Source organism: Canis lupus, chromosome 19 (assembly GCF_048164855.1).
Source record: "Canis lupus baileyi chromosome 19, mCanLup2.hap1, whole genome shotgun sequence".
NCBI lineage: Eukaryota > Metazoa > Chordata > Mammalia > Carnivora > Canidae > Canis > Canis lupus.
This window is the reverse complement of record NC_132856.1, coordinates 51,773,057-51,788,812: the sequence shown is the minus strand read 5'-3', so window position 1 is coordinate 51,788,812 and position 15,756 is coordinate 51,773,057. Positions and strand designations below refer to the sequence as shown.

Genomic DNA, 15,756 nt, shown 5'->3' with positions numbered 1-15,756 from the left:
GGGGAAAACCAAAGACTGAGCTCATGAAACCCTCTAGGATTTGAAGTTTCACTTTCCTTCCAATATCTATGGGCTGATGTCTATACAGGTGCCTTTCAGGGGGTAAGGGGCACATGGTGTCGTGGGAAGGGGTATTCTGAGCGAGGTCCATTGTACACATGGTTAGCTTGTTGGTGAATATTGGCATCATGGTTAACAGTACAGTCCCCAGGGACAGGGCAATGTGTGTTCAAATTCCAGCTCTGCCACTTACTAGCTGGTATGACCTTGGGCTAGTCCCTTCTCCTCTCTGAGCTTCAATCCCCTCACATACAATGGGAGTTTGACAGTAGCCCTGGTCTCATAGGAGTGTGAGGACCAATGAGGGAAAATATAATAGGAAAAGCACTTAAGCAGAATTTCCTGCCCTAAGGAATAGCTCTATACACATTAGCTGTTAATGTTTCTTCTTCTTCTTCTTCTTTTTTTTAAGATTATTTATTTATTTGAGAGAGAGAGAGAGAGAGAGCAAGCATGAATGGGGTGGAGCAGAGGGAGAGGGAGAAACAGGCTCCCCACTGAGCAGGGAGCCTGACGCAGGGTTCCATCACAGAATCCTGAGATCATGACCTGAACTGAAGGCAGACACTTAACCGACTGAGCCACCTAGATGCCCTTCGTTTCTTCATCTTTATGTTCCAAAATGTAAAATGCTGGGGCCCCAGTGCGGATTTTATTACCAATGTAGGCTTTATTATCATTCAAGTATGGCAAGGCCAACCAATCAGGAGACGGCCACCATTGAAATGATCGGTTGTTACTCACAGTTCCCAAGGGGAGGGCCATGGCAGCCAGGCGGCCAGCTGGGGAAGCACCAGGGTCAGTCAGGAGGTGGAGGAAGAGAAGGGGGATCACATGGGCCAGAGCCTCCCTTATGGTTTCCTTGGGCATGAGGTGAAGCAGGGTGAGCAAGCTCAGGACTAGGTAGTCTGAATAATCTCAGCGGGCTCTGGGGCAGAGCGGCTGCCCCTGGTTGTCTGGTACCTGCCCTGTGGTGACTGAAGCAGGCGGAGGGGTTGCGACCCAGAGCGTGAGAGCCCAGTGGAGGGGTGGCGGACATGGGCTGGAGAGTTTGCTTTCAAGGCAAGTCATGAACCATTCCTAGGAGCTGGTTGGCCCTGGGAGGGGCTGTCCTTTCAGGCTCTGCAAGGCCTCGGATGTCAGAGCATCAGAACCACATGGTCTTGTTTTGTTCTGTTTTGTTTTTAGATTTTATGTATTTATTCATGAGAGACACAGAGACAGAGGCAGAAATATAGGCAGAGGAGAAGCAGCCTCCATTTGGGGAGTCTGATGCGTGACTTGATTTCTGGGAACCAGAGATCACAACCTGAGCCAAAGGCAGACACTGAACCACTGAGCCACCCAGGTGCCCCTGGAGCCACATGGTTTATACACCAACGAGGCATTTCCCATGGCATCCTGGGTGTCTCCCCTGGTTCAGCCAGACCCCCCAAGGGTGACAAGCTCGAGTCAGGGGGCCTTCTGCTCCCCTGAGCATCCTTCCTGTGTCCCCAGGCAACATCGCCTACCTCTTTTTCACCAATCGCCATGAGGTGAGGAAGATGACTCTGGACCGCACCGAATACACCAGCCTCATCCCAAACTTGAAGAACGTCGTCGCCCTGGACACAGAGGTGGCCAGCAACAGAATTTACTGGTCCGACCTGTCCCAAAGGAAGATCTACAGGTGAGCCTTGGAGCTCCACCCAGCCCCCTAACCCAGGTGAAACAGGCCCCTCGTACTGACGTTCTGCTCCCCCTTCTCCCACTGACAGCACCCAAATCGACAGAGCCCCCAGCTTCTCCTCCTATGACACCGTCATCAGCGAGGACCTCCAGGCCCCCGACGGGCTGGCAGTGGACTGGATCCACGGCAACATATACTGGACAGACTCCATCCTGGGCACCGTCTCCGTGGCTGACACCAAGGGTGCGAAGAGAAAGACGCTCTTCAAGGAGAAAGGCTCCAAGCCACGTGCCATTGTGGTGGATCCCGTGCATGGGTTGGTACCCCCATAGCTGAGGGGCTCAGAGGGAAGCACAGGCGGGGTTTAGAAGTGGTTCGGACTCAGCCTGGGGAAAGGCATGTGCCTGGGCTGGACTGACCTCTGTGGGCATGGGGCTTTCCTTGCTGTCAGGAAAGCACAAAACCTGGAATGGTGGCTCTTCTCCACCTGCCTTTTGGGAACCATGTGTTGATCCTTCTCGATGTCTGCTGAGATGGAAGCAGACCCTGAAAAGTCATGTGCTCAGGATAAGAGCCCCAAATCAGAGAGGCGCCTGGGTGGCTGAGTCAGTTAAATGTCTGACTCTTGATCTCAGCTCAAGTCCTGATCTCAAGGTTGTGAGTTCAAGCCCTGCTTTGGACTCCATGCTGGGTGTGGAGTTTACTTTAAAAAAAAAAAAAAAAAAAGAAATTGAAATTGAAATATGGATTTAAATTGGTATTAGAAATTAATACTAAAAAATTAATACTTATTTAAATTCTGCTTTAGTATTTTACTGCAGAGAATCCTGTGCCAGGATAGGATTGGAGAAAAGTAAAAGCACTCAGCTCCAATGGTAGTTTACAGGGAGTAAAGGTCGCCACCCCAACGGGGCCCCCCCGGAGGGTGTTTGCAGGGCCGGGGGCTGACTCAGCACTCCAACGCCCACAGGGACCTGTGTCCCCTGGCAGAAAGTATCTCCCCACCCCCTGTCCTGCACCCATTACACCACATCTGCCTGTGGAATTTCACAACTCTGGAGGGGCGGTGGCAACCTTGGTACAGGCATCCTGTCCTGGTGGCAATCATCAAAAGGAAAGGGAACTGTTTTTTTTTTAAGGTTTTATTTATTTGAGAGAGAGTGAGCACAAGCAGAGCATAGTGGGAGAGGGAGAACCAGGCTCCCTGCTCGGTATGCGGGGCTCGATCCCAAGACCCCGAGATCATGACCTGAGCTGAAGGCAGAAGCTTAACTGACTGAGCTACTCAGGTGCCTCAAAAGGGAACTTTGGAGATGAACATGACTCAGATGGGACAGACCCTGGGGTGAAGGTGGGCCTTGGCCCACAAATGTTCTTATTTGGCAGAGGGACACTCGGTTTAATAAATTTAACCCCCCCAGCTGCCAGGAAAGAGTGAGACCCCTAGAAATAACCCCTTAGATACAAGTCATGGGATGTGTGTGTGTGTGCGTGTGTGCGTGTGTGCGCGCGTGCACGCGCGTGTGCGTGCATGCTCTACTGTTGGGTTTCTGTTCCTCTCCAGAACATAGTATAGGCTTGGGCTCTTGCTCTCTGTTCTCCACTTGGGTCTTTCATTTGGCACATGGGGTTCATTCCCTGTGGACTGGATGAGCCCTGATTTGCTTTGTACCAGCACATGAAAATTGAGTTTTTCCCCCACCTCACACCAAGGCCCTAAATACCTTTGAATTCCTTTAAATGGGTGTCACCACAGTTTTTTGTCTGCAGGATTGTAGATTCTAGATTTCTCATTCTAGAAGTTAGATCACTAGATCCGAGGGTACATCCACGGATATAGCATCAAACTGTCATGGAACACCTGCTCTCCAGAAGTGCAGCTGAGGGACCCATTTCACTCACTGTCACCAGCCAGTCTTCCCTCTTTGCCAGTCTTTTTTTTTTCATTTTTTTTTAAAGATTTTATTCATTTATTCATGAGAGACAGAGAGAGAGAGAGAGAGAGAGAGGCGGAGACAGAGGCTCCACGCAGGGAGCCTGACGCGGGACTCGATCCCGAATCCTCAGGATCACATCCCGGGCCGGAGGCAGGTGCTAAACCGCTGAGCCACCCAGGGATCCCCGACCTCTTTGCCAGTCATGATGGGGAGGAGGTCTTTCAGTGTATTTGTATTTGGCTACTTGTTAGTTTGAACATCTCTTCAGAGGCGTAAAAGCCATCAGATATCTACTTTTTTTTTTTCATGAGAGACACAGAGAGAGAGGCAGAGACCTAGACAGAGGGAGAAGCAGTCCCCCTGTGGGGAAGCTGATGCGAGACTCAGTGCCAGAACCCCGGGATCACGACCTGAGCCAAAGGCAGACACTCAACCACTGAGCCACCCAGGTGTCCCCACTTCCAAGTATAGATCCAAAAGCAGTGAACACAGGCAGGCAAACAGGTATTTGTACCCCCGTGTTCATGGCAGCCAGGGTATGGAAGCAGCCCAAGTGTCCCTGGATGGATGAAGGATAAACTAATGCAGTCCACCACCTAATAGAATTGTATTCAGTCTGAAAAAGGAAGAACATTCTGACACCTTCTACAACATAAGGCAAGAAGTCAGACACAAAAGGACAAATACTATATGATCCCACTTATGTGAGGTTTCTAGGGGAGTCCCATTCATAGAGATAGAAAGTGGAGTGCTGGGAGCCAGGGGTTGGGGCAGGGGTTGGGGCAGGTGTTTGATGGGGTCAGAGTTTCCATGTGCGGTGGTGGAAAAGTTCTGGAGATGGATGGTGGTGATGGTTGCATGACAGTATGTATGTACTTAATGTCACTGAACTGGACACTGAAAAACGGTTAAGCTGGTAACTTTTATGTTATGTGTATTTTACCGTGATAAAAAAAATCTTTTTAAAGATTTTATTTATTTGAGATAGAGTGAGAATGAGAGAGAGAGTGGGGGGAGAGGCAGAGGGAGAGAGGGAACAGGCTCTCCACTGAGCAGGTAGCCCAATGAGGGGCTCAATCTCAGGATCAGGGATTGTTACCCAATCCCAAGGCAGACGCTTACCCAACTGAGCCACCAAGGCGCCCATTAAAAAAATTTTGTTTAACGATTTTATTTATTTATCCATGAGAGACCCAGAGAGAGAAGGAGGCAGAGATACAGGCAGACGCAGAAGTCTGTGCAGGAAACCCAATGTGGGACTTGATCTGGGGACTCCGGGATCACGCCCTGAGCTAAAGGCAGATGCTCAACTGCTGAGCCACCCAGGCGTCTCACCATTAAAAAATTTTAAAGAAAAAAAAAACACTTTACAAAATAAAAAATGTATAAAAGCCTTCAGAAAGCACTGTTGAGGGTGCACATTAAGCGCCCTCAGGGATCCCTGGGTGGCGCAGCGGTTTAGCGCCTGCCTTTGGCCCAGGGCGCGATCCTGGAGACCCGGGATCGAATCCCACGCCGGGCTCCCAGTGCATGGAGCCTGCTTCTCCCTCTGCCTGTGTCTCTGCCTCTCTCTCTCTCTCTCTCTGTGTGACTATCATAAATAAATAAAAATTAAAAAAAAAAAAAGCGTCCTCAGTCCTGACATTGGAATCAAAACCTCCCTTTGTTCTCGAAGGTTCTAAAATCCTGCAACCAGGTTGCAGGCACTAGGGTAGTGGAAGAAATCAATTCGAGGCGTCTTTTGGGGACTCCTTACAATTCCTGGCCCGGCTGCTTCAGGCGGGAGCCTCCCCTACTGACATCCTGCTATTCTTGCTGCTTTCCCACCAGCTTCATGTACTGGACGAACTGGGGAACCCCCGCCGAGATCAAGAAGGGGGGTCTGAATGGTGTCGACGTTTACTCACTAGTGACGGAGGACATCCAATGGCCCAATGGCATCACCCTGGGTATGTCCTTGGTTGGGACCTTGGTCTCTGGGGTTAGGCACGGCCTGGAGAAAAGAAAGGAGTGGCCAGGCTGCACCTGAATAAAAAAAAATGCAGCTCCCTGTTTTTTATAACCTGCCACTAAACTGCCCCAGCATGGCGTTTGGGCTGACAGGTGGAGATGTGCAGTGGGGGCTGCTTTTCAGGGCACGTCTCTGCCGGGTCCCGGGGGTCCTTCCTGTGGGGAGTGGAGTGACCAGGCCCAGGCCCCTCTGGCATTGACATGTGATCTCTCCTTGTCCACCTGTGGATTCTAGATCTTTCTGGTGGCCGCCTCTACTGGGTTGACTCCAAGCTCCACTCCATCTCCAGCATTGATGTCAACGGGGGGAACCGGAAGACCATTTTGGAGGACAAGAAAAAGCTGGCACATCCCTTCTCCTTGGCCATCTTTGAGGTGGGGACGGGGAACCAGGGGTTGCTCTTTGGGTGCTTGAGGGAAATCCCATCTACATGCTAGTTACTGACACAATGTATGTACGAGGTATACCTGCTCATGCTAATGGGTCAACCCACATTGTCTGGTTCATTCAAGCCAAGACCAACTTATAAAACTGAAGTTATTTCCATTTTCTTCTCATCAAAAGAGATAAATTTTTTAAGATTTTATTTATTCATGAGAGACACAGAGAGAGAGGCAGTGACATAGGCAGAGGGAGAAGCAGGCTCCCTGCTGGGAGCTCAATGCAGGACTTGATCCCAGCAGGACCTGGGATCATGACCTGAGCCAAAGGCAGATGCTCAACCACCGAGCCACCCAGGTGCTTCTGTTTTTTGTCTTTTTAAGTAAACTGTACCCCCAACATGAGGTTTGGACTCACGACTCAGATCAAGAGTCGCAGGCTCCCCGAGCTGAGCCAACTTTTGGGTGCCCCCTCACCCAAAGAGTCTTAAAGCAGCAGTTCTCATTTGGAGAGGCCATCTTGGTGCCCAGGGGACAATCTGGCACTTTCTGGAGACTTTTTGGTGGTTGCACTTGGAGGGGGAGTCCCTCCCGGTACTTAGTAGGTAGAGGCCTAGGAAGCTGCTAACAGCCTCACAGAGAGAAAAGGGGGCCAACCACAGCTGGAAACTGTTTTAAGGAAACATGATGTTTGTGCACCCTCATTCAAGCTGCGTGACTCAACATTCACCAAGAGGTAGAAGCCCCCTGGGTGTCCGTCAGAGATGAAGGGCTAAACAAAATGTGTAACTATGCAGTGGAACGTGATTCAGGAGACAGGGAGGTGCTTCTGACACACTGCCACAGGGACGATGCTGGAGAGAACCAAATCCAGACACAAGAGAACAGATCCTGTCTGATTCCACTTCTGTGCGGTCCCCAGAGGAGTCCTGTCCTCAGAGACCGGAAGTCAATGGTGGGCATCAGGGCCTGGGGTGGGGTGTGGGGAGTCCCTGTTTCATGGGGACAGAGTCTCAGTTTGGGTAGATGGAAAATTCTGGAGACGGATGGTGGTGATGGTTACACATCAATGTGAATGTACCTAATGCCCACAACACACTTAAAAAGGATTAAGATGGTTGATTTTAGATTATGTGTATTTTACACAGTTAAAATTTTTTTATTTATTTTTATTTTTATTTTTTTAAAGATTTTATTTATTTATTCACAGAGATGCAGAGAGAGAGAGAGAGAGAGAGAGAGAGGCAGAGACACAGGCAGAGGGAGAAGCAGGCTCCATGCAGGGAGCCCGATGTGGGACTCGATTCCAGGTCTCCAGGATCATGCCCTGGGCTGCAGGCGGCACTAAACCACTGAGCCACCAGGGCTGCCCTAAAATTTTTTTTTAAAAAGAAAGTAAAAAGAGGGGCGCCTGGGTGGCTCAGTCAGTTAATCATCTGCCTTCGGCTCAGGTCATGATCCCAGAGTCGTGGGGTCGAGCCCCACATGGGGCTTCCTGCTTAGTGGGGAGCCTGCTTCTCCCTCACCCTCTGCAGCATCCCCTGCTTGTGTTCTCTCTCTCTCTCTCTTTCTCAAATAAACCTTAAAAAAAAAAAGAAAAAGGAAATGAGGCTCGTACCCCCTAGTATTGCTTCCTTCCAAATATTCGGGTGTCCTACACCCTCAATTAATGGGATCTGCTGTCTTCCTTAATGCCCATATAGGATAAAATCTTTTGGACGGACATCATCAATGAAGCCATTTTCAGTGCCAACCGCCTCACAGGTTCAGACATTAATTTGGTGGCAGAAAACCTCTTGTCGCCGGAGGACATTGTCCTTTTTCACAACTTCACACAGCCAAGAGGTAAAGATGGGGTGACCGCTTCCTGCCTCTACATCCCCGCTGGTGTTCTGGAATTTTCTAGAATTTTCTAACCTTGCTCTCCTGCCTCTTCCACCTCAGGGGTGAACTGGTGTGAGGGAACTGCCCTCCCCAATGGCGGCTGCCAGTACCTGTGTCTCCCGGCCCCGCAGATCAACCCCCACTCGCCCAAGTTCACCTGTGCCTGCCCTGATGGCATGGTGCTGGCCCAGGACATGAGGAGCTGCCTCATAGGTAGGGGCACCGGCCTGCCTGCGCGTCAGTCCTGCTTCTGCCCCCTCTTGTGGCTTTAGTCCTGCAACTTGACCTTCCTGATCTTTTCTTTGCTCATCTTCCAAACGGGAGGGGGTGAAGCTCCAGGAGGCCCTCATAAGGGGTAACCATAGTTTGCCTTTGTCGTGCTGGATACGTGAGCCCTGTGCCAGGCATTTAGACAGATGCCATTCACCTTTGCTGTCCGGTTCACTCTCTCCCAGCCCCCTTGGGAGGTGACCGATTGTAGACCTGGGCATCGAGGGAGAAGATGACCCCCTTTCTGGTGTTTCTCATCCTCAGAGAAAGTCTCAGTTTGGGGACAGTGTGTTTGAAATACTTGTGAATCTGCCTTTCAAACTATAACAAATAATGTAATAACAATATAGATATTAGTATGTTTCAATTATTTTCAGTTTTTTTTCAAGATTTTATTTTTTATTAGAGAGACAGCACGAGCAGGGGGGAGGGGCAGAGGGAGAGGGAGAAGCAGACTTCCTGCTGAGCAGGGAACCCACCGAGGGGCTTGATCCCAGGACCGTGGGATCGTGACCTAAGCTGAAGACAGATGCTTAACTGACTGAGCCACTCAGGCACCCCTGTTTTCAGTTATTTCTTTGTGACCCATGGCACATGCTACTTATCCATCGTCATTATCACAGTTATCAGAGAAGCCCTTGGGCAGTAGAGTACTCAGGAGATGTTTCTTCTTTCAGGGACTGAACCTGGAGCCACCACCCAGGGCACGATCACGGTCAAGTCGACGGTCCATTCCACAGCCGGGAGGCCGACAGTCCCCTCCACAACCATGGGGCCAAAGCACACAGCCAGCCCGTGGTCTGTGGCCAGCCCTGAGTTCACCACGGCTGAGATGGTGACCATGTCCCACCAAGGTAAAGGCAGGGACTATCCTGGCCCCAGGTTTATAGCTCAGGCGTCTAGACAGGCCCCTTCAGAGGCCAAGAGAATCTGGGGAAGGGATACTGTGGGTCTAGTCTTGTCCCTGCACTCTTTCTGACATAACCTATGCGATTTCAGAAGCCTCCATTTGGCTACCTGGAAAATGGGACCAATGACAGTGGCCGCCCTCCTCGTGGTAGTAGTGGGGATTGTGTGGCCCAAGGCATGTGAAGCACTTGAGTGTGTGGTGGTGACTTATCCCAGAGTCTTCCCAGTGCAGAGACCCCGGAGCCTGAAATGTTATCAAGGCCCATTCGATGACCTGCTTTCCAGGTGTCTGCCCAGCGGGCCAGGGCTAGGGTGAGGCAGGTGAGGCGCTCCGCAGGGTGGCATCTGAGGGACCACCAAAAACCCAGGACTTAAAATAATATTTTATTGCATTACTTTTTCAAAGATCAAATCCCTGAACTATGGGCCGAACACCTGGTCTTGCAAATATAATTTGATCAGATGGGGCACCTGGTGGCTCAGTGGTTGAGCATCTGCCTTCGGCTCAGGTCGTGATCCCGGGGTCTGGGGATCGAGTCCCACATTGGGCTCCCCATGGAGAGCCTGCTTCTCCCTCTGCTAATGTATCTGCTTCTCTCTGTCTCTCATGAATAAATAAATAAAATCTTTAAAAGACTTTGATCAGAGCCTGGGTCCCAACACGGCCAGGACAGGCAAGTGTAGATTCAGAGCCTGTCTTCCTAAACATTTGATTTTTATCAGGGGGTATTGGCCTTCATTTTTATTTCTTAAAAAAAGGTCACATTAAAATATTACTCTATTACTAAGGGTTTTTTTGCTTTTGTTTTTGGCACGGGGCGGGGCCGGGGCGGGGGGGGGGGGGGGGTTGGCGCAGGCTCTAAGTTTTGTGCTTATGGCTTAGTGCCTGGCTCACAACCTAGCCCAGGCTCTCAGTGAATTAATGGAAGACCCGCCATTCATCTCTTTGCCCACCAGAGGGCACCTGCCCTCGTGTTTGGCCAGAAAAATGGAGCTCATAGATGTTTCTAGCCAGAAAAAAATGGGCTCATCAGCAAGTTGGACATTTTTTTCTCCCTCACAGTGGCTGAAGCCTATGTACCACCATAAACAAGGTAAAGCAGAAACTGCTGTGGTTGAGAGAGGCCAGGAAATCTTTCCACCGGGGGCAGTGCCACTGCTTGGAAAATTGTTTCACAGATGGGCCCACCCAGGGCTCCTTGATTTGAGCAAAGGAGCCCCCCCCCTTTTTTTTAAGATTTTTTATTTATTTATTCATAGAGACACAGAGAGAGAGAGAGAGAGAGAGAGGCAGAGGGAGAAGCAGGCACCATGCAGAGAGCCTGACGTGGGACTCGATCCAGGGCCTCCAGGATCACGCCCTAGGCCGCAGGCAGCCCTAAATCGCTGCGCGACTAGGGCTGCCCCAAAGGAGCTCTTTTAAGGGAAAAACTTCTCAAGGATCTTGCTGGTGCCTTAAAATATTTTTGTTAGAAGTTTTCTTAAATATGCACAAATATTTTTTTTAAAAAAGGCAATTTAGGGATCCCTGGGTGGCGCAGCGGTTTAGCGCCTGCCTTTGGCCCAGGGCGTGATCCTGGAGACCCAGGATCGAATCCCACGTCAGGCTCCTGGTGCACGGAGCCTGCTTCTTCCTCTGCCTGTCTCTCTCACTGTGTGCCTATCATAAATAAATAAAAAAATTAAAAAAAATTTTTTAAAAAAAGGCAATTTAAACTACACCACGTATAACCAGCCAATATAGGGCAGCCCTGGTGGCTCAGCAGTTTACTTCTGCCTTCAGCCCAGAGCGTGATTCTGGGGACCTGGGATCGAGTCCCGCATCGGGCTCCCCACATGGAGCCTGCTTCTCCCTCTGCCTATGTCTCTGCCTCTCTCTCTCTCTCTCTCTGTGTCTCTCATGAATAAATGAATAAAATTTAAAAAAAAAAGGTTAACCAGTCGATATAACCCACCTGGGGTTTGAATAGAACTGATGATGTAAATCATGGCTCACTTGCGTCCATGTGGCCCAGGTGTGGATCTTCGGTCTTCCCGGGCTGTTTGTTTGGAGGACTTTAAACTTTGATTTGCCTGGGGCCCTCACAGGGCTCAGGTGCACCAGTGTGCTTGTGTAACGAGGTTCCCCCCAGTATTTATTAACTGGGGTAGTTGACACAGGAGTCTGGAGCTTTGGTGCAGTCCACACTGGGCCCAGGAATTGCTGAACAGTCCAGAGTCAGGTGGCTGCTATCCCGTCCAGACCTGTCTCGTTTCCATCAGATGCAGAACCAGCATGAAACATTCCACCAGTGACCTCACCAGCTAGCGAATGTACCTGCAGGCTCTTGCCTCAAAGATCGTTGGTCCCTCCCCCAGAGCTTTGAAATGCTTGGCTGAGGAACCCGCTTAAATCTGCTCTAAGTCCCATAATCCCAACTGCTAATGAAAGAGGCCCCAGTGTGATGCCTCTCAAACCTGGGAGACGCTCCAAGTTCCTTTGAACTTCTTTTTTTTTTTAAGATTATTTATTTTAGAGAGAGAGAGAGTACAAGCAGTGGGAGGGGCCGAGAGAGAAAGAAAACCCAGCAGACTCTGGTGAACACGGAGCCTGACATGCAGGGTTTGAACTCATGACCCTGAGATCACAACCTGAGTTGAAAGCTAGAGTCGGACCCTTAACCCACTGAGCCACCCAGGCTTTGAACTTTTAAAGACACCAGGAAGCAGGAGGTGTTTCCGTCTATGTGTGGGTTGTTATACACCTGCCGTGGATCTGAGCTTCACTTTGTCCTTTCTCCCGTGCAGCCCTGGGCGACGCTGCCAGCAGAGGAGACGAGAAGCCCAGGAGCGTGGGGGCTCTGTACATCATCCTCCCCATCGGTAAGCGAGCAGGCCAGGCCCACCCTGGGGCCCGGCTTCCTGCAAAATGACCTCCCTGCCCAGCGAAGCCACCCCAAGAGCCCACTAGAAATGGTGCAAAGAACACTCAGAAGAAAAGAGTTTTAGCCGCATTGATAGAGACCGGTCCCATTTCTGAAGGATGGGTAGCCCCATATGTGGGGACTCAGAGGAAACCTGGGAGAACCAGCCACAGTTGGGTAGCTCCAGGGTGACGCAGTCGCAGTGGGCTTTGCGTTAGAGATTTGTTAGGCACGTAGATAGGTTTTGTTTGTTTTCCAGTGGAGGAGTATGGCTTTAAATTTGCAACAAAAACCCTAAATAAGTCAAAAAGGGCAGGAGTCTGCAGGCGGTGTCACTCGGGGGGCTGAGCTGGGTGGCAGGGCCCTGGGGCGGCCTCCTGACCTGGCCACCTCCCGCTGCAGTCCTGCTCATCCTCCTATGCTTCGGGACCTTCCTCCTCTGGAAGAATTGGCGGCTTAAAAGCATCAACAGCATCAACTTTGACAATCCCGTGTACCAGAAGACCACGGAGGACGAGGTGCATATCTGCTGCAGCCAGGACGGCTACACCTACCCTTCGGTGAGTACCGGCCCAGGAGGCCCCCCACCTCCTCATCCTCCCCACAGGGCTGGGAGATCCTCCAGAGACCCTCAAGGCGGGGGATAGGTAAGGACAGGATCAAGAGAAAGCAAACAAAGAAGGGAAGTGGGGGCTTTTGGGGAGGGAGGGAGATTTTTTTTTAAGTTTTTTATTAAAAAAAAAAATTTACTCATGAGAGACAGAAAGGCAGAGACACAGGCAGAGGGAGAGTAGGCTCCATGCAGGGAGCCTGATGCGGACTCGATCCGGGACTCTGGGATCACTCTGGGACTCTGGGATCGCGCCCAGGAGGGAGATTTTAGATGAGGCAGCTGGAGCAGGCTCCCCAGGCCAGGGAGTGTGTGGCTTGCAGAACACATTGCCAAAGTGTAGACTCGGAGGCTGGTGAGGCTGGAGCTGAGAATCGGGGTGGGGGTGTCGAGCGAGTTGCCCAACGTAGGGAAGGGACCAGGCAGGGCCTTGTGCACCTGGCCTCAGGAGGAACCACATGGGAGCCATGGAAGGTTCTGATTAGAGGAGGGACTTGGCCTGACTCCCGGCTCACCGGCGCCCTCAGGTGGCTGTCGGGGGAAAGACGGGGGCAAGGTCGTGGGGTGGGGCGGGCCCCCAGCTTGGCCGAGGCTGCTGCGCTGGTGCAGGCTCGGATGAGGGGGGCTGGCCCCCCGCGCGGGCGCGGGCGTCAGGGAGGGAGGCGTAGGTGGCCTCTGGCCATGTTTACTGAATGTTGGACTGATCGCTTCCGGCGTTTATCCTTCTGTTGACAGAGACAGATGGTCAGCCTGGAGGATGATGTGGCCTGAGCCGCTGCCCCTGGTCCCGTCCTTCCCCGGAACCTGCTGCCGGTCACGAGCAGGAAGGACACTTTCTCCCCGGACCCTTGACCTGCCACAAACCCTTCCTGAGACCTCGATGCCCTCCTGTTTCATGCAAAGTGACCAAAGCCCTGCTGGCGGCCGCAGCCGGCTGCCGCTTGGCCTGTCTGCCAGAGCTTTGTTCTATATATTTATTCATCTGGGAGGCAGAACGGGCTTCCAACGGCGCACACGCAACGGGTTTAGGTAGGGCTTTTTTTTTTTTTTTTTTTTTTTAATTTCTCTATGAATAGCGGAGAAGAGAAAGTCGAATGAGCTGGGGGGGCGGGGCGAATGAGCTGGGGGGGGCCTGGGCATGTTTCTGCCCTCTCCAGGGACTGCACACTTCTCCCCTCCTGTGGGACTGACGGACAGAGAGGGGGAGAGAGAGGGAGAGGGAGAGAGAAGGCAAGCGGCTCTGACCACGAGAGCAGGCCCTACCCCAGGTCCTGAGTAAGCTGCCTGCCCCCACTCTAGCCCGAGCCCCCAAACTCAGGAGTAAATGTGTTCACCTCTGCCTTGCTGGACAGCCAGCACTAGCTTTTGCCTTGCCGCCCCCTCCCCTGCCCAGATCTGGATCAAACTAGTGTTTTCCAAGCGAGATTTGTGCCCTCCCTTTACGCCAAGACTCTGGCATTGGTCCTGACGTGGCCAAATCCAGCGTCCTGGGGCCGGGAGCCAACCGAACCCCATTCATTCACCAAAACCTCATCGGTTCCCAGGGAAAGCCTGAGCCACCGGTTGCCCTTAATATTTATTAAGTGCCTGAGATACCCAGTCAGCTGATGCATGGAGACAGCGGGCCCCGACCTCTAGGAGCATCCTTAGGCCTGGGTGCGGCGGTGCAGATCCCAGCCCCTGCGCCCACCCCAGCCCCTTCCAGATCCCCTTGCACTTTTTTTAGTTCAGGGCTGTATCTTGTGTAAAGTTGACATAGTCACTATTTTGCACTGGTTTCTGTTCCAGTTGGGATGGGCTCCGGGGTGGGAGAGGATGGATGAATGTACAATCTCGGGGCCTTCCCCCTCCAGCGCCCCCCTTCCTGCCCCTCCCAGCACTTCAAAGCCACAATCATGACTATCCAGCCTGTGTTTCCACTTCTATGCAGATCCCCCTGAGCCATTAACTTCCCCAAGATGGTTGTCTTTTGTTTGACGAATGCCCACTTTAGCCCTGTAGGATGTCCCCCGGGCTTCGTCATTTTATGGGACTTAAACAAAATATCTTTCCAATACTATCATACGGTGTCACGTCTATGACCAAAGAGACAAGTGGCAGCCTCCTGTGGACTCCTGTCAAGGGCTTGTCCACTGTTCACTGCATGACCACCAAACACTGTGCCCCTGTAGGAAACTGTGAAAGCCTTTTCTCTTTCTGAAGCATGTAAATAAACCCCTGTACAGGTAATGGGGGGGGCTTTTTGTTATGTTTGCACTTTGTATATTTGTTAAACATTATCACTTATGTATATGAAACAAAGATCTATTTATTTTTGCAAACCCTGGTTGCTGCATCGGTGACCCCTCCGGGGGCTCTGCGTTGGGGGAAGTTGTCTCTGAGACGCCTCTTCTTTTTGTACAAAGATGACTCGTGCGGGCTTTGCGCAAAGCTCTTCGGGAGAACCGTGTCTGTGTTGTATATATGATGGGTTGCTTTGGGGGGATGGGTATCGCTTTTTAAACCACTGTATAGAATGTTTTTATAGCCCAAATGTCTTACTGTGATCAATTAAATTTCTTAAATGAACCACTTGGTGAAACCTGGACCGCTTTCTTCCTCTAGTCTCTGGCTCCTCTGTCTGTGCATGAGCAGAACTTCTCAGGAGATGGCTCTGGAAAAGGGAACATTTCCCCAGAGCTCAGGATGGCCACCGGCTATGGGGTGCTTCCCTGAAGTGGGGTTTTGCTAAATCTCCTGCATGCTCCTTCACAGAACCAACATCTAATGGGTGCCTGTGTGGTGTGCAGGTCCCGGCCTAGGCGTGTGGGACACTGCCATAAATAAGAGAGTAAGAGTCTGCCCTCAAGGAGCTGATATTTTAGAACGGGAAACAGATACAAACAATGACCATATTTTAGAAGAATATTCTAGAAGAATGTTAAACAGGGCAATGGGGCAGAGAAGTGACTGGCAGGGAGAAGGCTCCTTTAGGGAGGGCTCAGGGAAGGATTCTCTAAGGAGGTGACATTTGGGCTGAATCCAGAAGCATAAACTGCGAGGAGTGGCTGGAGCGGAGACCTTCCCACTTGGTTCAATCAACACATGATTCCCGAAGGGAGCATCCCCTTCAAACCCTTTGGG

The 15,756-nt window shown here is 51.3% G+C and overlaps 1 protein-coding gene across 1 annotated transcript in view; it reads left to right on the top strand.

The window, feature by feature from the left end:
• The window catches only part of LDLR (low density lipoprotein receptor), a 35,868-nt gene extending 22,165 nt beyond the window's left edge, over window positions 1-13,703 (top strand). Inside the window, exons 9-18 of the mRNA XM_072787221.1 lie at window positions 1,558-1,729; window positions 1,818-2,045; window positions 5,497-5,615; window positions 5,912-6,051; window positions 7,761-7,902; window positions 8,002-8,154; window positions 8,889-9,065; window positions 11,908-11,982; window positions 12,426-12,583; window positions 13,369-13,703. Of these exons, the coding sequence (XP_072643322.1) occupies window positions 1,558-1,729; window positions 1,818-2,045; window positions 5,497-5,615; window positions 5,912-6,051; window positions 7,761-7,902; window positions 8,002-8,154; window positions 8,889-9,065; window positions 11,908-11,982; window positions 12,426-12,583; window positions 13,369-13,404 (1,400 nt within the window). The 3' untranslated portion in view covers window positions 13,405-13,703. The remainder of the gene's footprint in view (window positions 1-1,557; window positions 1,730-1,817; window positions 2,046-5,496; window positions 5,616-5,911; window positions 6,052-7,760; window positions 7,903-8,001; window positions 8,155-8,888; window positions 9,066-11,907; window positions 11,983-12,425; window positions 12,584-13,368) is intronic.
• The last annotated feature ends 2,053 nt before the right edge of the window (window positions 13,704-15,756 follow it).